The following is an 18,260-nucleotide window of genomic DNA, read 5'->3' as shown; positions in this document are numbered from 1 at the left end:
TGGACCTGAATTATTATTGGCAAAGCTTCCAAGCTCCACAGGTCCCTCTAACAAGCTGTTCCTCTGTGGAAGCCTTGCAAGGAGATGAATACAGCCTTTGAGGAAAGTGCTGGATCCCTTCTCGCGCTTCCAGAGGGGATTTGTGGAGTCCCGTTAGGTGTCCAGGGTTTCTGAAAGCTTCATATGTTGACTGTTAGAAGCTACAGGGCTGATGTTTGTGTGCGTTGCTGGGATGTTCCCAGAGGAGTTCTGGCTCCGCAGCATGTCACAGCAACAGAGTTATCAAAGCAAGCACCAAAAATAACCTAGTCTACAGGACAACTAAAAGCCTAGCCCAGACAAAAAATAAATAAGATGGAGCCACACATGAAGCCATGTAGCCAGAGCTGTAACGTGTATTCCATTCTAATGGGACAGATCTGAAAGCGCAGTTTGCAAACCAGGACACAGAGCTGGTACGGTTAATCTCTTTCATACCCACAGCAGGGACATAAAGCAGTGCAAACATACAATTCCACACGGCATCAATGGCAGCTGTATACCACAGTGCCCAAAGGGTGGTTTAGGTGCTGTCACGCAGAGCCCATGGTTGCTATCTCAGCGCATTGTGCTGTTTGACACCTGGTCATGTAAAAAGAGTCCACCAGCACTGAAAGAGGAACGTGGTCATCTCCTCTCCTATGCAATATTCGATTTCCTAAGTGTGGCAGCATATGCCAGAAAAGACAGTCCTCCAGGGATAGAGGCTGTTCCCCGAGCCAGGCTCCCCCACTGCGGGCAGCTCCAGGGAAGCAGCACCTTGGCTTCCTGGACTACAGGCAGCTGCAGGCAAACCTTCCAGTTTTGCTTCCAAAGGAAGATTATAAATTAAAGTCCAATTTGCTAAACCTTTAGGTAAGCAACTGTTTCTGCATAAACACATACTGGTTTGTGGGCTGTGTTACACGGCTAGCTGCAAATCTGACTGACTTTAAAATCACAGTGTATACAACTAAACCAGAGAGCAAACAAGAGGCACATTTTAAAATGGCATGAATTTAAGCAGCCTGACTCATGATTTTTGAATGGAGATTGAAAATAATGATTATCCTAAACTAACATAAAAACTGTGCATGCACGGTAAGAGCACAAAATGCTATGTCAGAGAGCTTCACTTGTAAGTGAGAAAAAGCACGTAGCCGGCTTAGCTAAAATTATTCTTCAAGTGAAATAAAGTCGAAGACTTTAACACTTTTCTGAAGTTGGGGTCAATATGTGAAATATATTGCAAAAAGAGCTCAAATTACCACCTCCCCCTGTCATTCATTATGCTACAACATTAGTGGAAAAATTCAAAAGCTCTTTTAGGTCTGTTAGCTAATAAATGGATCGCTAGGCAAGTGTTCAGCGTCGTTAATAAATCCTTGCAGCATTCTGTACTTAGTATCAGCAGAAAGTCTTTGTCCCTTCCACCCCTGAACACATACGTATTTAGTAAGGACAGAAGGAACTGCCTACATGGCTTTTTTTCTGCCTACTGAAAACACCCAAGCCCACAAACAGATGCGAACTTTCAGTGCATCTGTGCTACTTCTCTTCCAAGGTCAGCATTAAGCAGCAGAAGAGCCGTAGGTGGTCAGTCCTGGCTGATTCAAGCTCTGGAAGAGGTGCAGACAATGACATTAACAGTGACAGGTTAAATCCGGACAGCTTTCCATCCAAGGATTTCTTACAGCATAACAAAAGACTAGCAAGAGCCAGAGGTCCCACCCAAGGCTGGGATGCATGGTACTCTGGACAAGCTGGGATTATTCCCTGCCCTACTGAGGGCTGTTTCCCCAGCCCCCAGGCACTAGGGTACCCAGTGGGAAGGGCTCAGCCCTTTTCAGTCATTCTTGCTGGCGCCATTCCAATTTGTCTAAAGACACTTAAATATTCATCGAGAGAGAGCAAGACTGTCTCGCCGGGTGCACAGACTGCTCTCCAGGGAGATGGGACACCTGCCTTCTCCGCTCCCTGCTCCATCAAATCATTAATTATTTAAAATAACAGGAAAGAGCAAGAAAAAGTCTCTGCACCAGACATGCTCGCAGCCTGCTGTTTACAGTACTCTCTGGGGTCTTGTGGAGACCAGGGTTTGCATCTCCCCTCCGGCAGAAGCAAGGATCAAACCTAGCTTTCCCCCTTCCTTGGGGAGGATGCTCTACCCATTGAGCTATTGTACAAAAGAAGGGCTTCCCCTTTATCCAGACAGACCTTATGTTTGCTTTTCCTACCAGAGAGGGTGTCTTTATTTTAATTCAATCTGAATAAAAGGAAAACAAAACACAAATCCAAAGCTCTGAGACCTGCAGCTAGCCACAGAGCCCCACACAATCTGTGCTCACTCGAGAGCTTAGGGTCTACTTCCCCTTGCACAGCCAGGCAGGCCAAGCCCTGCTCGTGGTCCCTGCAGTGGATCCGCTGCATCCACGCAGCGCTTGGCTACAGAGACCCTTGGCAGTGGGATTCGATGAGATGGAAACCACCCGCTCATCCCTGCTGCTCCCTGCCCTGAAGATAGTTCTGGTGTAGCTGTGCCCGGAGATGGGACGTTTCTGAAGTAGCAGAGGGTCTCCGCATCTCTGCATCCCCCCGGGACGCTGCCTGCATCCCTGCATCTCCCACCAGACACACACATGCCCCACGCTCTCTCGCAGGAGCAGCACAAGGGTCCCTGGGACAGGGGTGTCCCCCCAAACTGGCCTGAACCCAGGGAACAGCCCCAGCTACACCCTGGAGCTCATTGCTCACTGCAGCAAAGCGCTGCAGGTGAACAGCACTGGCACCCTCATGTGGTCGCCGGGATCAGCTTGTGCTGACAGCCAAAGCAATGGTACAGCGAGGCTGGAGGGCAGGGGGACAGTCCTGCTGAGGAGGAGAGAGGGCCCCTGACAAAGACCGAGTCTGACCCAGGTCTGTAGGCCAGCATGGTACAGGGAGGGAATGCAAAGCCGATGCTGCAGGGACTAAGTCGAGAAAATTAGGAAAAATTAGGAAAAAATTTTTCACAGAAAGAGTGGTCAGACAGTGGAATAGGCTGCCCAGGGAGGGGGTGGAGTCACCATCCCTGAATGTCTTTAAGGGTCGTTTAGATGAGATGTTGGGGGATATGATGTAGGGGAGAACTTGTAGAGTAGGGCTGATGGTTGGACTCAATGATCCCAAGGGTCTTTTCCAACCTGAATAATTCTGTGATTCTGTGAGAAATCAAAGTAGCGGAGCAGAAAGGCTTCTTGCAAGGTCACCCCTCTGTCCTGTGTCCAGCAGCAAAGAAACCCCCATTTCTGCAGTCAAATCCCCTTTGCTGTCTTGGCCACTTCTCCCATACACAGGAGAAACCAAACTCCTGCCTACAAAGATTTAAGCTCATGCCTCCCAGTCCTGCCCATCCTGGATTTGCAGAATGGGTTATTGTTTTCTCCTTGCACCACCTTCCTATGTATTTGAAGGCCAACAAACAACGTTTACTCAACCCAAGGTGTCACTCAATGTGTCACCCCGTATCCGTGGCAAGACTGACTGCAAGCAAACACCGGAAAGGTGAGAAAATACAAGGAGTGGGGAACAGTTGTGTGCCACACTTACCCTGACAAATTAGATATGGGGAGAATGCTGGGGGGTGACAGATCCTTGCCAGAGACCTTGCGCAGGCTGAACTGAAATGGCTGTGGCAGAAAGGGTGGCCTCTCTGTAGCTCCAGTTTTCTGCCAGGAGAGCCATTACCTGTTCCTTCGTGAAAAGGCAGCAGGAGCTCTCTAGCCTGGAGACAGACAATACTGATGGGACCAAACACATAGTTTTGTAATGTTTTTGGCTGGTTTGGATCTTTTTTTCTGCCTACCTCAGACCTCCCTGAAATAGATATGATTCTCCCCCCAGCCTCAGCTCAGCCACTGTCTGGTTCCTTCCTCCTCATACTATCAAAATGAAAAAGAGAGTAAAAGACAAAACCAGACCCAGATACTGAAACAGGAGAATTAACTAAAACTGTGAGGGAAGAGGGCTTTTAACCCCCTCCTACACCCACTGCTGTGCCCTGGCTGTGTGGTAGATGAGAGCACCTGATCCCCTGGAAAAGCCAAGCCCCAAACCCTGCTTTCAGGGAAAAAACAACCACCACTCACCCCGTATTTTCCACAGAACAGAAATCCCTCTCCTCCGAAATCGGTTTGGAAACACAATTAAACCACCCACAGCCTCCAAGCGTCAGCACTTAGCCGAGCCACGCTGAGGTAGAGTGGCACCGGCCTAGGCAACAGCCGTGCGGCCCCCTGACCGCAATGGCGGTAGCTGGATTTCCCCCCTCAAGTCATCCCAAACCGCCCCGAAAACACTGTGTTTGTCGGCGGGAGGATTTATTTTATTTTATTTTCCTTTAAATAACAGTAAAAGAGGCGCTCTGCGGCGGCGGCAGTCGGGCCTCCCGTGAGGCGGCGGGGCCGCGCCTGTCAGCCCGCCTTGAGGCGGCGGGGCCGCGCCTGTCAGCCCGCCCTGAGGCGGCGGCGGCGGGCTGGCGGGGCCGGCGGGCCGCGGCATGGGGGACGACCTGGCCTCGGAGGGGGACACCCGTGAGTGCGGGCGAGGCGGGGGCTGCCCCGGCGGGGCTGGGGGCGCCGCGCCGTGAGGGGGGATTTGTGTGGCGGGAGAGGGCGGGCGTGGCAGCGGCCTCCCCCCGCCCCGGGGGGAGCTCTGGGGCAGGGCCGAGATGCTTTAAAGAATAACAAGACGTATAAAAACCAAAGTCGGTGCATAACCTACGCGGGAATCGAGACTGCTTTTGCCCCGAAGCATCCTGCATCCTTGAGATGCTGCACAGAACGCCAGTAGCCCCCACTTCTGCTTTATCGACCAGTCCCTGGCTGTACTGGGTTGTCTTTGTGCCCTGCAGCCTCAGGTAGAGCCCAGCGGACAGTTTTAGTGCATTTCTGTGCACGCCTTTCTTCTCCTTTGCTGCTATTTTAAACCTCTTGCATAATAAACTGTGAGTTGGTGCATTGCACTGAGGGTAAATCATTTAAATTGTTTTCCACGCTGTTTGGGATAACTGAATTGATAGTTAGTACCATAAGGTATTAAATACACCAGAACCTGAGCTTGAAAGAGGAGGAAAAACTTCTAAATATCTCCTGATATGCTGCTGTTGGATGGGTGCGTGCCATGGTGAGGAGTCCATTTACATTTACAGGGTTGGCTTCACCACTGTGGACACCAAGTAGGAAACTCAGACCGTCAAATTGTTTCTTGTGTATTGCTGAAAAGAAATAAATTGTGACTTCTACAGCCTTAGTGGTGCAAGGTTTGTTACTGCATCTTCACAGGTAGAGGAAAGAACAAGTAAGTCAAGGGGCGGTTTGGCATCTCTTGACAATGATGCTTTGTGCAATCATAAAGTGTAAGAACACATTTCTGACACCTGCAGAGCAGGGCAGCAACATTTGCTTAACTGAAACATAGGATTTACACCACTGAATGGAGATAAACATTTGCAAGGAGGAAGTATGTGTTAATAATTAACATAAACTCGGCAGGTTTTTCCCAAGTTCTCCTGATATTTCCACTCAAATGAAGGGTCCATGTGCTGTCAAAATGCAGTCCTATTAACACACCTGACCAGATGGGAACAGGGTCTCAATATACAGTACAGAAAATCCTTTTCCTGCAGAAATCAGTGTCCAAATCCTACTGAATTCATTGTGACAGTGGGTCCGACACTCATGAATGATCCTGTCTGGTATTGAGATTTGTGTTATTCATGTTTTTCTTGAGCTAATGTTTTTTGTTTGAAGGTAAGAGGAACAGAAATTAGAGGATAAGGTTATACCTCTGCTGCCCTAACAGTAGGGGTGCCTTTCTTCTGTGCCCTCCAAAGAGAAATGGGATAGTGCTATTTAGACAGCAAGTGTCCTGTTTATCTCCTCAGTGTAGTGGAATGGGAGCAATAGTATGTTTTGATGATTCTTGTATGGCATGTGGCTAATGTCTAGTCGATACGTTGTACAAACTGAAGTTGCATTGAGCCCCTGCTACACTCAAACTGCAGCCTGAGATCTGCAGAAACATAGGAGAGAGCAGAGCCTCTGAGCCAGCTCTCCAGTGCGATGTAAGAGGCTGAGGGTCTGCCTCAAGCACCTCTTGAAATAATTCCCTAAAAGCACTCGGGCAGAGACAGAGTGCAACAAAAACTGACACCAGCCTTGCCAAAAACCTTGAGAATGTTCCTGTGGGGCTGCGGCAGGCCCAGAGTCACAGCCTTGCTCTCATTTCTTGGCAGGAAGGTTTGTTCGATCAAGGAGAAGATTGCTGGGGCAAGGCCCAGCATGAAGAGTAAACACCTTTAAGTTGTGCCTAACTGTGCAGGACAAATAACTGCCACAGTCTATTAAGAGATGCAACACTAATCTCGGGCCAGGTACCAGTTTTGGGCTGCTTAGCTGATTCAGGTTGCCCAAAGGGGCAGAGCAAGATCGTGTGTGGAGGCCTCCTTGTAGAGCAGTGGGATGTAAGTGGAAGAGAGGGTCTGTGTCATCTGCCTCAGCTCTCACACCAGCTCTGGGCCTCGGAGGGTGCCCAGAGGACATGGACATGATGGATCTAAAGGTTTTGCAGCTGGAGCAAGCAGAGAAAGAATTAGAAGAGAAGCTGGTAGGACTGGAAGAGCACTGATGTGGCACAGGGGTACTCAGGGAAGGGGAGATAGTGGGAGAGGACATATCCAGCAAACATGCCCTGTAGGGCTGGGATTCTTGTTGGAAGAATCTTTCTGCAGTCATCCTTCCTTGAAGCCAGCGGGGCTGGTGAGATGAAGGGGAGGTTTGTTGGGGCATGCTGCTTCGTGCTCCTTGCCAGCACTGGTTTAATGCCTGCTCTTCTGTCTCTGCTGCAGTGCTTCATTCAGAGAAGGAGTTCCATGATGCGGCAAAGCGGAATGACACGGCCAGGATGGAGGAGCTCATCAGGAGAGGGGTCGACATCAAAGCCAAAAACAATGTGAGTCCTGGGGTTTTCCACCTCCAAGCTGCAGGAAGTGCTGAGGGTGTGTTTCAGAACTGCAGCTTCTTAACGCTACTCTTTTCATTAGCTGCTCAATTGGTCAAAGCTTTAAAATACACCACCCAGTGCTAAATAGGGCCTGTGGCAACTGAGCAATTTCATAACACACTGAAACCTACAGCACTGCCATCCTGACCAGACTGGAAAGTTGCAAGCACTGAGGGAGGGTGATAATTTATGGTTCTCCTTGGAACATGTGTGCCAGATACACATGGCTGCAATGAAAGGCTTTGATTTTGCTATCTCGGTACACGAAGGCTGTGGGACTCACTCATTTCCTGGTGCAGGTCTCCCCTTGTTGACCAGTAGATCCCTGGAAATACGGGGTTGCACTCACCCGCTCTGTTTCAATCTGTCCATCCATAGTCAGCGATGTTTCTCATTTCTGTGCTGTCATTAGAGTCCAGAACTGCAGTTTCTGAGGAGAAGGTGATTAGCACATGTCTGCCTGACAAGAGAGCAAAGAGAGAGAGAGGGCTATGTCCAAAGAAAACCCTGCACAGTGTGATGAAATCTGGCTCCATGGATGGCAAAGGAGGTTTTGGCCTTCAGGAAGGCTGGTGAATACAGAGGCATTCTGCATACATCAGCCTTAATTCTCCCCTTCCAGACAGGCCGGACTGCCCTGCACTGGGCTGCAGGAGCTGGGAACGTGGATGCTGTGCGGCTGCTCCTGGATCACGATGTCCTGGTGGATGACAAAGACAGTGTATGATGGCAAATGTCCCTTGTGTGTCCTGCAAATGTGTTCTGTGTTGGGGGAGCACTGGGGATGGGGTGCTGGGCTGGCAGTTACAGAGCACACCTTTGCCCTGGGTGGGTGGCACAAGGCGTTGCAGTATGTGGGAAGCTGTGGTCTCCCTGCTGAGGCAGGTGCAGTGCCTTTCTGGAGCAAGCCTTGTTTTCCAGTGTGTATATGCTCTGTCTTTTGGCCTTTTCCTTTCATGCACAGTGACCAGGAAGTAGGCTGGTAGAATCTGTTTTTCTGTATAGCATAGGGATGCTTGGCTTGTTCTGGTCATGTGGTTGGGGCTTGTGGGAAGACAGTGACAGCTTGCAAGTTCTCTGTCCTCCATAACAACGAGGCTAATACACACCATTGATTAGGAAGTGGCAGCCTAGAGGCAGGTCTCTGCTCAGCTGCCTTAACCATCTGTGGCAGGAATAATAGTAATTGGAGAAAGTGAGGCTGAAAAAAAAAACCAGAGAAAAATATTTGGGAAACTTCATGAAGCTAGAGGGACAGCTTCCCTCTTGGGTGGGGATGGTGGTGGCAGCAGTTTAGCTGTAAGTATCTGTCTTCTCTTCCTCCCAGTTTGGAATGAATGCGCTTCTCCTGTCTGCCTGGTTTGGCCACCTCCATGTCCTGCAGATCCTCGTCAATGCTGGGGCCAAGATTAACTGTGTCAATAGGGTGAGAGAGTCTCCCTACGTGGGTCCATCATGTGGCTGTAGAGAGTGACAGGGAAGAGAGAGAGAGGCTTACCTGTGAGCTGAGGTAATCGTGTGTGACAGCATCTGCTGCGGGGGACTGCCATCTGCACTTCTGCCTTATTTCTAAAACAGGTGTCATAAATGTAGCTATAGAGATGTACACAGCTTTCTCAGCTCACATTTGTGCAGTGGTGATGTGAAAGGTGTTACAGAAATGGGAAATGGGTTTAGTGAATCAGCAGTCCGTGTATTCTAAACCAGACCTTGGTTGGGAAAAGGAGCATTAATATTTCAGTCATAATTTGCTGTCTGCAGCACAAGGTGGTTTAGCCCTAGAGGTGCAGGGGGACATGGAATGGGTCTTTGCTAACAGGAACAAGTTGTTAAAAGAGACTGTCCCGCAGTTTTGGACTTATTAAACGAGTAGTCCTTTATCTCCTCTCCAGAACGGCAGGAACCTGCTCCACTGTGCGGCTCAGAGGGGACATGTCCGGGTCGTGGAGTTCATCATGGAGGACCTGGAGGACATGTGTGTGGATAAGACAGACAAGGTAGGAATACTCTTCACAGCTTTGTTTCACAAGGTCTGATCTTGCTCTGTTGAGCTTAGCAGGAATGTTGCCCTTGGTCTTGGGAAGAGTCTCGGAGTCAGATGCTACTCCCGGAAGCCCTCCTGCAGAGTGGGGCTTGGGGATGACAGGGATTCTAGCCCCGGTCAAGTCGGCAGCCACAGCTTCCCAATGCAGCCTTTTGTAGAATAAATTCAGGAATTTCAGTGTCCTCTCTCTTGCAGCTGATGCTCCAGAGTGTATTGTAGGTACGTAATAACCAAGGGTAACCCTCTCCCAGCATGTTCCAGCGTTGGCTGATCTGTTCCTGAAGACAGCACAAGAACACACAGGAGCTAGCGCACGTTATTCCACTCCATGTCCTTCATGGTTCTAAGAGTGATCCCCACTCTGATGCTTGGGAGTTAAATGAAACAACAAGAGATCTGCCTTTCCCCAAAAGGGGTTCTGACTCACTCGATAACTGGCGTCTTACATAGTAATTAAATTTTTTTATTCTTAGTTCCTTTTAGTGAACTATTTATTATCCTCTGTTTGTATGAAATAAACACTGGAAAGATCTCTTTTCCAGTGTTTGGCGAGACCAGAGTGCTTGGAGTTGTTAGCCTGAGTGGATAGTTCTGTTCACCTTGTTTTGTTAGGTTCATCCCAAATGTAAAGCAGAATAAAAGTTAACACCAAAATATAGAAGATAACTAATTTTGAAGTGCAGCGCTTTTTTCCCCCTGTGTACTGGGTTATCACCCAAGGCATTATTATATTACTTGCAGCAGATGATCTAATCTTGTCCTTTCTGAGCCCTTCTTGGACTGTATTTCTCTGTTTCCTTTCAAAGATGGACAGGACAGCATTTCACCTGGCTGCAGAGTATGGGTGGCTGGAGGTGGTGGAGTTCCTAATTCAACTGGGTTGTACTCACGGTGCCAAAGACAAGGTACGGGCATAAAACCACACGCAGAGGAGGTAAAGTCCAAGGATTAGAGGATGTGAAAGTCAGGGAACAGGATACCAAAAGAGGCTCATGCAGGCAAATTGTCAGCAGTTGTAACTATGGTTGTGGTATCTCAGGTCTTTACTTCCCTCTCCACTTGCAAGCCATTTGCACCTCAGTCCATATTGGATTTCTCTCCAGGATTTTCAGACGGGATACGCAGCGAGCCTGGTGGACCATGACCCAGTTTAAGGTAGCTGGGTTTCTTCCCTCCCTGCTGCACCTATTAGAAGATTATTTCGAACTCATGCTACTGGTTACAACCTCCTTTTCATTCACGCTGGGTATACTCTGTGCAAGGTTGTGATGTATGAACACTCAGTCCTGTGATACATACATGTATGAGGTGATGTTTACTTTCAGGAAGAAAATACAGCATTGCATTTAGCTGCTAAAAATGGACACCTTTCTGTGCTGCAGAAGATTATAGAAGTTGGAGTGGACCTTGATGGAAAGAATTTAGTAAGTACATTTAAATGAAATAAAAACCACATCAGTTTTGCCCTTTCCCTCCCCTCTCTCCTGCCACAGTCATGAGGCTGAATAGTCAGTATTGACAGGAGAGGTCTAGAAGATAGCTGATTTTATCTAAAACATACGTTTGTAAATGCAGGTCACGCTTGCAGAGTATCAGTGAAAGGCAACATCCTTGGACCAGTATGCAATTCTAAAGTGTTGCCTTTTTTTCCTGCTGTATCTGCTGACCTACCTTATCATTTCATTTAATCTCCATTTTTCTCCCTGACCCTTGTACATTCAAGTGCCTAAATGGTTATTGAGTGTGTTTTAAACTAAACTTCACTATGCTTTATAGTATTGACTTAGTCACTGAACATATGGACCTTCTGTTTGAGATCTCTCTTTGACAGACCTGCTTTGGAAAATTATGTGGCTGGAACACAGTTAATGATTTAGATAGCAAATATTGGCTTAGTAACACTGCTATTTATTCCAGGGCACACTCCCAATTAAGTTTATCAGCAATTTTTTTGGTCTTATTTGGTTACTGGCTTTGAAAAGTGTATTTGATTGTGATTAAGATCTGAAAGAAAGGGGAAACCTCCTTCAGTGGTAACTCTGGTAGCATTTGTCTTCCCCCAGATGAGCTGCACTTTGTGCGAAGAGCAATAATAAAACCAGATTAAATCCCTTAGGAATTCTGCTTGTTTCTGTTTTCTTGTAAACAAATGAGCTGCAGCCCTCAGAAGGGAGAACCAGTGGTTGAGGGCCATGGGTTTCCAGTTCTGCCTGTGGCTGTCTCTGGGCTACTCCAGGAAAATGGTTTGTCTTCATTGCCCATGTGAAATCCTTTTTTGTTTGCTAATGGGCTGAAGGGGAGAAAAGATGGTGAACACGATGTCTGTCTTGCGGCCCACGGGCCAACTGTTTCCAGGGGCATAAGGACAGAGTGGTACTCTGATATGTTGGTGGCAGATAATTGTGGTTTTATTTTCCTAACAATCGATTTGGGATCCCTGGCCCTCAGAATTGGTATTTTAACATTCATGGATTCAGAAGACAGGGTAGAGGCTTGCTCCTTCCAATGCTCTATCTTGGCCTTGTCTACAGCAATGCTGCTTGTCTCCTTTTTTGTCTTGTCCAGGAAGGACTCACAGCTCTGCACCTGGCTGCTGAGGGGGGTCACAGCAACTCTGTGAAGCTGCTCTTGGAAGCCGGTGCCGATGTCAATGCCCAAACCCAGGTGAGCTCCGTGGAGGTGATTCCATTTCCAGACACTACTTTGTGGACTTTTGCCCAGATCTGTGGCCCATTATTGGGTGAGGCCGCGTGGAGCCCAGCACTTCAGAAATAGCTCAGGGAGTCCAGAGGAAACTACACGTGGCTTTGTACAAAGAGGCAGGTGGAGCTCCCTGGGACCGGCTTCGCCCTGGAGACGACCTCTATGAATTTGTCAGTATGGGGGCTTGGGGCTCTTGCAGGAGGGAAGCAGGGAGGTGTCTGTGGACAGTCATAACAACTGCAGCCTTTGAGAAAAAACCCTGGCTAATACCCATCTCTTCTGATGTGCCTCTCAGAAGAAGATGAACTGCCTTCATTACGCAGCACAGCACGGCTATGAGGAGATAGCCCGGATCCTCATGGATGCAGGAATCCACACAGACACTGTTAATCATGTAAGTCTCACTCAACGCTCTCGTCTCTTACAAAAAGGCAAAACCAGTTTGTGGAGTTGTTCAAAAGCACAAAGCAACTCGGTAAGGACCAGTGCTGCTGTGGGGTCTGTGCTTATGGGGCAGTACCGTCCCCAGTCCAGGCTGGCAGCTGTCTTAGAATAAAACATGCTCATGGTCCTTCCAGTGCCATGAGCTTAAGCTGTTCTTAAGCACAGGATCTTCTTTCCGCAGCAAAACGCATCAGCGACACACATTGCGGTACTGCAGAACTTCCCAGCAATGGTGAAGCTCTTCATCGACGCGGAGTGTGACCTTGACATTCCGGATAATGTAAGACTGCAGCTCCTGTTTTTTGTCTTTGAAATGTGAACCAGTTTCGTGGGGGATTTGATCACCTTGGGGACAGGATTAAAGAGGAGTGCTTTAAAACAGGGAAAACCTGGAAGCAACAACTTAAGAAACGTGAAACCTGTGAAATGATTGAGTGTTGCAGTGAGGTAATCGCTTGCTGGCATTCAACACGTGGGCTGTGCCATGTCCCTGCGACCTGTGCACAGCAACATTGCATAGTCAGGCTCTCTCCTCCCTGCTGGAAGCAGATGGGAGAAATTTCAGGCTGGAAAATATTCTGCAAAATGTTCGGGGGGCTGAGAATGGGAAGAAAGCCTGGAGGTTGTCTCACCAAATTGTAATTTTATGAATGAGGGGCTTTGTGTAGCTTGTTTTTAATGTTTCAGTTAATGTTCATTCTTGTAGTGATGTTCTCTCCTGATGACACCATAAAATTGCCACATTTTGTCTTTGATTTTAGTTGTTTCCATTAAACAGTCTCAAGGTGCAGTTTACAGTGCATACACATTAACCCAGCCCTGTGTCCTGGGAACAAAGAATTGGCACAGGTCCTTTCCTCCCTTGGCCAAACTATCTACCTATAGAAATTGTTACAGAAATAACAGGAAATAACGTAGTTCTATAAGTGGCCCTAGGGAGCTCTATGGAACTGAAGACGTTCCTTCTTTAGACTGAAAAGTTATCAGGGAGGCTTCCTACTGCTGATGTTGGGACAGGGACAGACCAGTTTTGCTCAGCCTCAGGAACCCAACTCCAGTTTGAGGTAGGAGGGTGTTTGGCCCTTGGTTTAAAAAGGGATAGAGGGGAGAGGAGGGCAGAGCTGACAGTGTTCCAATAGGCTTCCTCCTGGTATCGTTCTGTCCTATCCTTCTAGCCTCACGCTTGTTCCTCTCTGAAATTTAGTCCTTTCACCCTCCTGCAGAGGCAGCAGACCTCGCTCCACATTGCTGCGGAGCATGGCAGGCAGGACATCGCCGAGATGATTCTCATTGCAGGAGTTAATCTGAAGCTAACAGACAAGGTAAATGTCTCCATGGGTTGAACAGATTCTATGGGGGTATGGAGGGAAAATACGGGTGGTCTTTGCCACTGTTTTTCATCATTTTCAAGGAAGGCTAGTAATAATACTAAAATTCGGATGTTTCCAGAGATAAGGCCTTCAAACACTGCTGAGAAGGTTATTTTGATGTGTTTTCCAGGAAAGAAGTGACTGGTTCTTAGGAAGGTAGAAAACATTTCACACAATGAACAAACTTTTTCTTCTCAAAGTTGTTCTAGTTCCTTTTACTTCTACTTGTACTGTCATGCACATTAATATCATCCTCTCGAATAATGATAAATAATATACCTCAAGGATTACAGTACACATGTTTTAGTAGGTTAAAGGTATCTGGTTGGTATAGATCTGGCACTGGTGTCCAGGGCTTTTGCCCTCTAATTAAATCAACAAAAGGAATTCTAGAGGAATCAGGCAAGTTGTGTGCAGCCCAAAAGTGTGGTATGTGCCGAGAAAATGCTGAAGCAGGATTGAGCAGAGATTAAAATCCTGTCTGCCATTTGCAGTGGGTTAAAGCACACCACAGACTGGAAGCCACCTGGCTGAAACAGCCTTCAGCTGTGGTGAATGTTTGCCACCTTCCAGCAGTCTGCGGAACCGCAGTGAGACTCAGTGCAGGGAACACATTCACACTTTTCTGTGGGAAATTGGGTTTCTGCTCACGTCTGAGGCTAGAACTGTTCTCACTGGCGTGCCTGATGCCTGGGCTGGCTCGCTTTCCTTCATGCAACTTTAAAACTTGCTCCTTTCTGCTATACGCTTTTAGATACGAATACAAATCCCCCCCTTGCCCAATTCAAAGTCAGGTTTATGTGAGGAGCGTAGTTACATTTTCATAGTCCCATCAGCTTCTCCTAGGAAACTGTTTCTAATCATTTGTATGTGGAGCCTATAAAATTAATGAGGTTGTATAAATCACTTCAGTTTCATGTGTCAGCAAACCTGCTGTGCAAAAGGCTATAAAATACCTTGGGTTGTAGTGCTGAGCTGGTCCATTGACGGCCGCACCCATGCTGCTGGGAGCCTGAGAGCACCCTGCCATCACACTGCGGGTTACGGGGTGCTCTCCTGAACGGGCAGGTCCCCTGTGGCAGCAGAGGACATGCTGCAGAGCCTAGAAAATGATTCCCCATGCCCTGCAGGCAGCAGCTGGAAGCTACCTCACATCCGAGGTGTTTACAGGTACAGAACAGGGGTCCTTCATCCCGGATGGGTGCATTGCTCCCAGCTCCCAGCCCGTGCTGCCTGCACTACAGAGTGAGCGTGGAGATTGTACCTCCTCAGCGTGCAAGGTCTTTTCCAGCTCCTTTTCCCCCTTCTCATTTCAGCAAGGGAAAACATCTCTGGATGTCGCCGCCCGAGGCAATCACATCAACTTGGTGGACATGATTATCAAAGCCGATCGGTTTTACAAATGGGAAAAGGTGAGCAGCTTACACCAGCATCCCCTGCGCTTTCCAGGGCAGATGTAGCTTTATACTCTCCATTGAGACTCTACCAGCTGTCAAAAGGAAAAGAAATACAGGACATCCTGTGACAGCCTGACCTCTAATTTCATCACCTTACTTAAGAAAAACAAGTCTTCACCATGCCAACATCATCAAGGCTTTCCTTATTTAAAAAAGCCTCTGTTGTTAAAACCCCCAAGCTGCACTGAAGGGAACAGGGGGCTGCAAAGATCCTTTGGCAGCTGTTCCCAAAGCCCTGAGGAAGGGAGTGGGATAGCATTAGTTCCTTTTCCCAGAAGGAGAAACTGAAGCACCAAGCAGGAAAAATGCTTGGCCCAAGGTCCCCAAATGGGATGTGGGGAGTTTTTCAGCAGTGGAAGGGAGACGCCTCTTGTGAGCAGAGTGATCAGTTCTTGTCGGAGTCATACAATCGACTTCTCTCTCAAACTCCACAGCTGGGGCTGTCCCTCCTGCGTTTCCCAGTGTGGCCCAGCAGCCTCCCTCCTCCCACGGTCCCCTGCACAGCTGCTCAGCCCCAGTCCCACGTCTGAAACCCTGCCTACCCCAAGCCTGTGCCCAAACCAATCTGAGCAGAGCCTGTGCTGAACGTACATCCAAACCCTACACCCCTCGCATCTTCCTAAGACCCTGGGCATCCTCTCATACCAGGAAAGGCAGTGCTTCAGCCAGGAAAGGAAAGGAAAGGGAGGAAAGGAGGGAATACACCAGTGGCTTAGGCGCAGCTTCAGAGTAATGCTGGGTATATCAGGCCCTTGCTGGGCTTCTCTCGTAGCCCTGGGGTGAGTCATTTAGCCTCTTCCCAGTCTGGCGTGTAAAGGAGGCGAGCCTGAGCCTATGTTGCAGGGGAGCAAGATTTAATGAAATGATTCTGCACACAAGCCGCAGATAAAAGGCACTAGAAATGCAAATTGCGATCTGCATGGGCTTCCACAGCAGAGCTGCTGTTAACAGCGTTTGTTAACGTGCATGATCAGAACAGAGTGAAACGAGAATAAAAAATGTGCGGTGCCAGAATGAACTCAGAGCAACCCGCAGAGGGAGGATGTGGGAGGCTGCAGGACAGGTACATCTGCTGCATCCCAACTGAAACCCCTGCCCTGGTTTTGCAGGACAATCTGAACAGCGACTCCGACTCCTGGGTGGCAAAGCACTTGACCTTTAAGCAAGATCACAGGCTGGAAACGCAGCACATTCGCTCAGTGATGTGGAGATTGGCTACTAAGTACCTCAAACCTGGTGAATGGAAGAAGCTGGCACATTACTGGAAATTCACTGATGCCCACATCAGGGCCATTGAGCAACAATGGACAGGTATAAAGCACTGCCAGGTATTCTCCTTCCTTCACTTGGACTGTGTTTCTAGGAGATAAGTCTGCAGTATTAGCAAAGCATGAAAAAACCAAACAACTGGCTTCTTTGAAACAGTCAAAAGATTAGGTTAAAAATCCTGTATTTAATTAATGGGGAGGTATCTACACGCTGGAATTTGTCTAGGAGTAAAGCACATGGGGGTTAGCGGTCTATTGCTCGCTGCTTTGGAGGTACTGCCAGACCTGTTAGTCCTTGCTACAGAAATTAAATAAAAAATTCTTGTTCTCTAGGACAGGAGAAACTTGCTGGTTTTATTTTTTTTCTTTTAAGGAGCTGAACCAAGAAGGCAGTGAAGTTCCATTTAGATTTTAAGAGACACGTTAGCAGAAGCAGGTTCTGGGTTTCTGAAACAGATCGCTGCTGGTTCGGTTACTGCAGGGACTCCTGCAGTTTGCGTGACGCGAGCAAGGGGCCAAGCTGTGCTCTGAAGGCAGAAATTCTGAAGTGCCATGAAAGGTTGTCCGACAGGCCCATGCTCACCCATGGCCCACTCCATTAAGTTTAACGTTAATCTAGCGATCACACCACAAGCAGGAATTAAGCTAAACTGTACTTTAGACCAGCCTAGTCAAATCCAAAGAGGAGGGAGCGGTGTCCGAACCCACCGATTCAGAAATCTGCTCTGGTCGGGGCCGTGCATGGCCAGTGCAGGATCTCAGCTGGGGTTTGATCTTGCCAGGCACTAAAAGCTACAGGGAGCACGGCCACAGAATGTTGCTTATCTGGCTCCACGGCGTGATCACGGCAGGAGAAAATCCAATCAAGGGATTGTACGAAGGCCTTGTGGGAATTGGAAGAAGAGATTTAGCAGGTAACACTTTGTCTTCCTTCAAATAATCACAGTGGGCATGACCCAAACCCTGTGGTTACACAGAAAAACTCCAGCGAAGCCAATTCCCACAAGCTGGAAGCCACCCTGCCCTGCGCCCTTGCTACCATTACATGGCATTTCTTCCTTTTATTTTGATACATCCTGCCACAACTTTACACTCTCTGTGCAGCAGAATGTTCTCTCTTTTACAGAAAGCATTCGGAAAAAAGCAAATGCAGACTCAGCCTCTCCACGGAAGTGTGTAGCAATGTAATCCTGGAGGGCACCCATGACTCCTCCAGCTCAGCTTAGTGCCACAGGAGAAACACCTGCCCAGAAAAACTCGTCAGAAGGCAGCTGCAAGTACAGGGCTTCTTGTCCTCAAGGGCTGGTATCGCTGCTGCTTCCTTCCCAGCCTAAAACAAGGTATCAGCTAACAGTCTAAAATCTGTCTTTACACAGAGAAGGGAGATTTTTATCATCTGTTTCTTATGGTCTGGGTACTGCAGGAAGAGTTCAGTGAGCAAACCTCACTTCTCGTACTGTGAGTGTCAGGAAATCCTACGCTATTTTACTGTAACTTGTTTACATCACATTTTTGTAAATAAATTTTAAATTCTTAATATTTTAAGTTATGGAGGGGAAAGCCTTTGTTTTCAGGAGTGTTCTTTACTTACCTTGTTTGGGGGGCTGTCTATCCCGTGTGTCTTAGCTGCGTTTGTAACTTCCCTCTTAGGGTGGGAATTCAAGAAGGTCAAGGCTACCACTTGGTCCTTTTGGAACCTTAAGGGTTGTGATCTTTCATGTTTTGACTCTTTGCAAAAAGTTGTAGAGAAGAATGTTAACATGCACTGTTTACAAGTGTACCTTAACATACATGTACTGTTTATAAATCAAAGAGGTAACTGCTTTAATCCCCAGGTTACAGCTTGAAAAGTTTGAAAAGCTTGAAAAAATGAGAATGGTCATTGGTTATCTGCACAGCTTCTGACAAGGACATA

The 18,260-nt window shown here is 47.9% G+C and overlaps 1 protein-coding gene across 2 annotated transcripts; it reads left to right on the top strand.

The window, feature by feature from the left end:
* The first annotated feature begins 4,525 nt into the window (after nt 1-4,525).
* ANKDD1A (ankyrin repeat and death domain containing 1A) lies at nt 4,526-17,889 on the top strand. 2 transcript variants are annotated; one of them, XM_074837208.1, is made up of 15 exons: nt 4,526-4,589; nt 6,905-7,008; nt 7,682-7,780; nt 8,387-8,485; nt 8,952-9,056; nt 9,910-10,008; nt 10,429-10,527; nt 11,669-11,767; nt 12,102-12,200; nt 12,432-12,530; nt 13,474-13,572; nt 14,937-15,032; nt 16,187-16,388; nt 17,128-17,259; nt 17,472-17,889. In XM_074837208.1, the coding sequence occupies exons 1-15, from the start codon at nt 4,556-4,558 to the stop codon at nt 17,531-17,533; spliced, it is 1,527 nt and encodes a 508-aa protein (XP_074693309.1). In that variant the 5' UTR covers nt 4,526-4,555; the 3' UTR covers nt 17,534-17,889. The 2 variants fall into 2 exon arrangements, with proteins under 2 accessions (XP_074693309.1, XP_074693310.1); XM_074837209.1 differs by lacking the exon at nt 4,526-4,589 and having other exon boundaries at nt 7,686-7,780.
* Nucleotides 17,890-18,260: the final 371 nt, after the last annotated feature.

Source organism: Strix aluco, chromosome 12, assembly GCF_031877795.1.
Source record: "Strix aluco isolate bStrAlu1 chromosome 12, bStrAlu1.hap1, whole genome shotgun sequence".
In the NCBI taxonomy this organism is placed as follows: domain Eukaryota; kingdom Metazoa; phylum Chordata; class Aves; order Strigiformes; family Strigidae; genus Strix; species Strix aluco.
This window is presented reverse-complemented; position numbering and strand designations above follow the sequence as displayed.

Bases quoted from the DNA above. Each gene is read 5' to 3' on its own strand.
- ANKDD1A (XM_074837208.1), top strand. From the start codon at position 4,556: ATGGGGGACGACCTGGCCTCGGAGGGGGACACCC. The intron at 8,486-8,951 runs GTGAGAGAGTCT...TCTCCTCTCCAG, and splicing joins AGATTAACTGTGTCAATAGG to AACGGCAGGAACCTGCTCCA. The intron at 16,389-17,127 runs GTATAAAGCACT...TGATCTTGCCAG, and splicing joins CATTGAGCAACAATGGACAG to GCACTAAAAGCTACAGGGAG.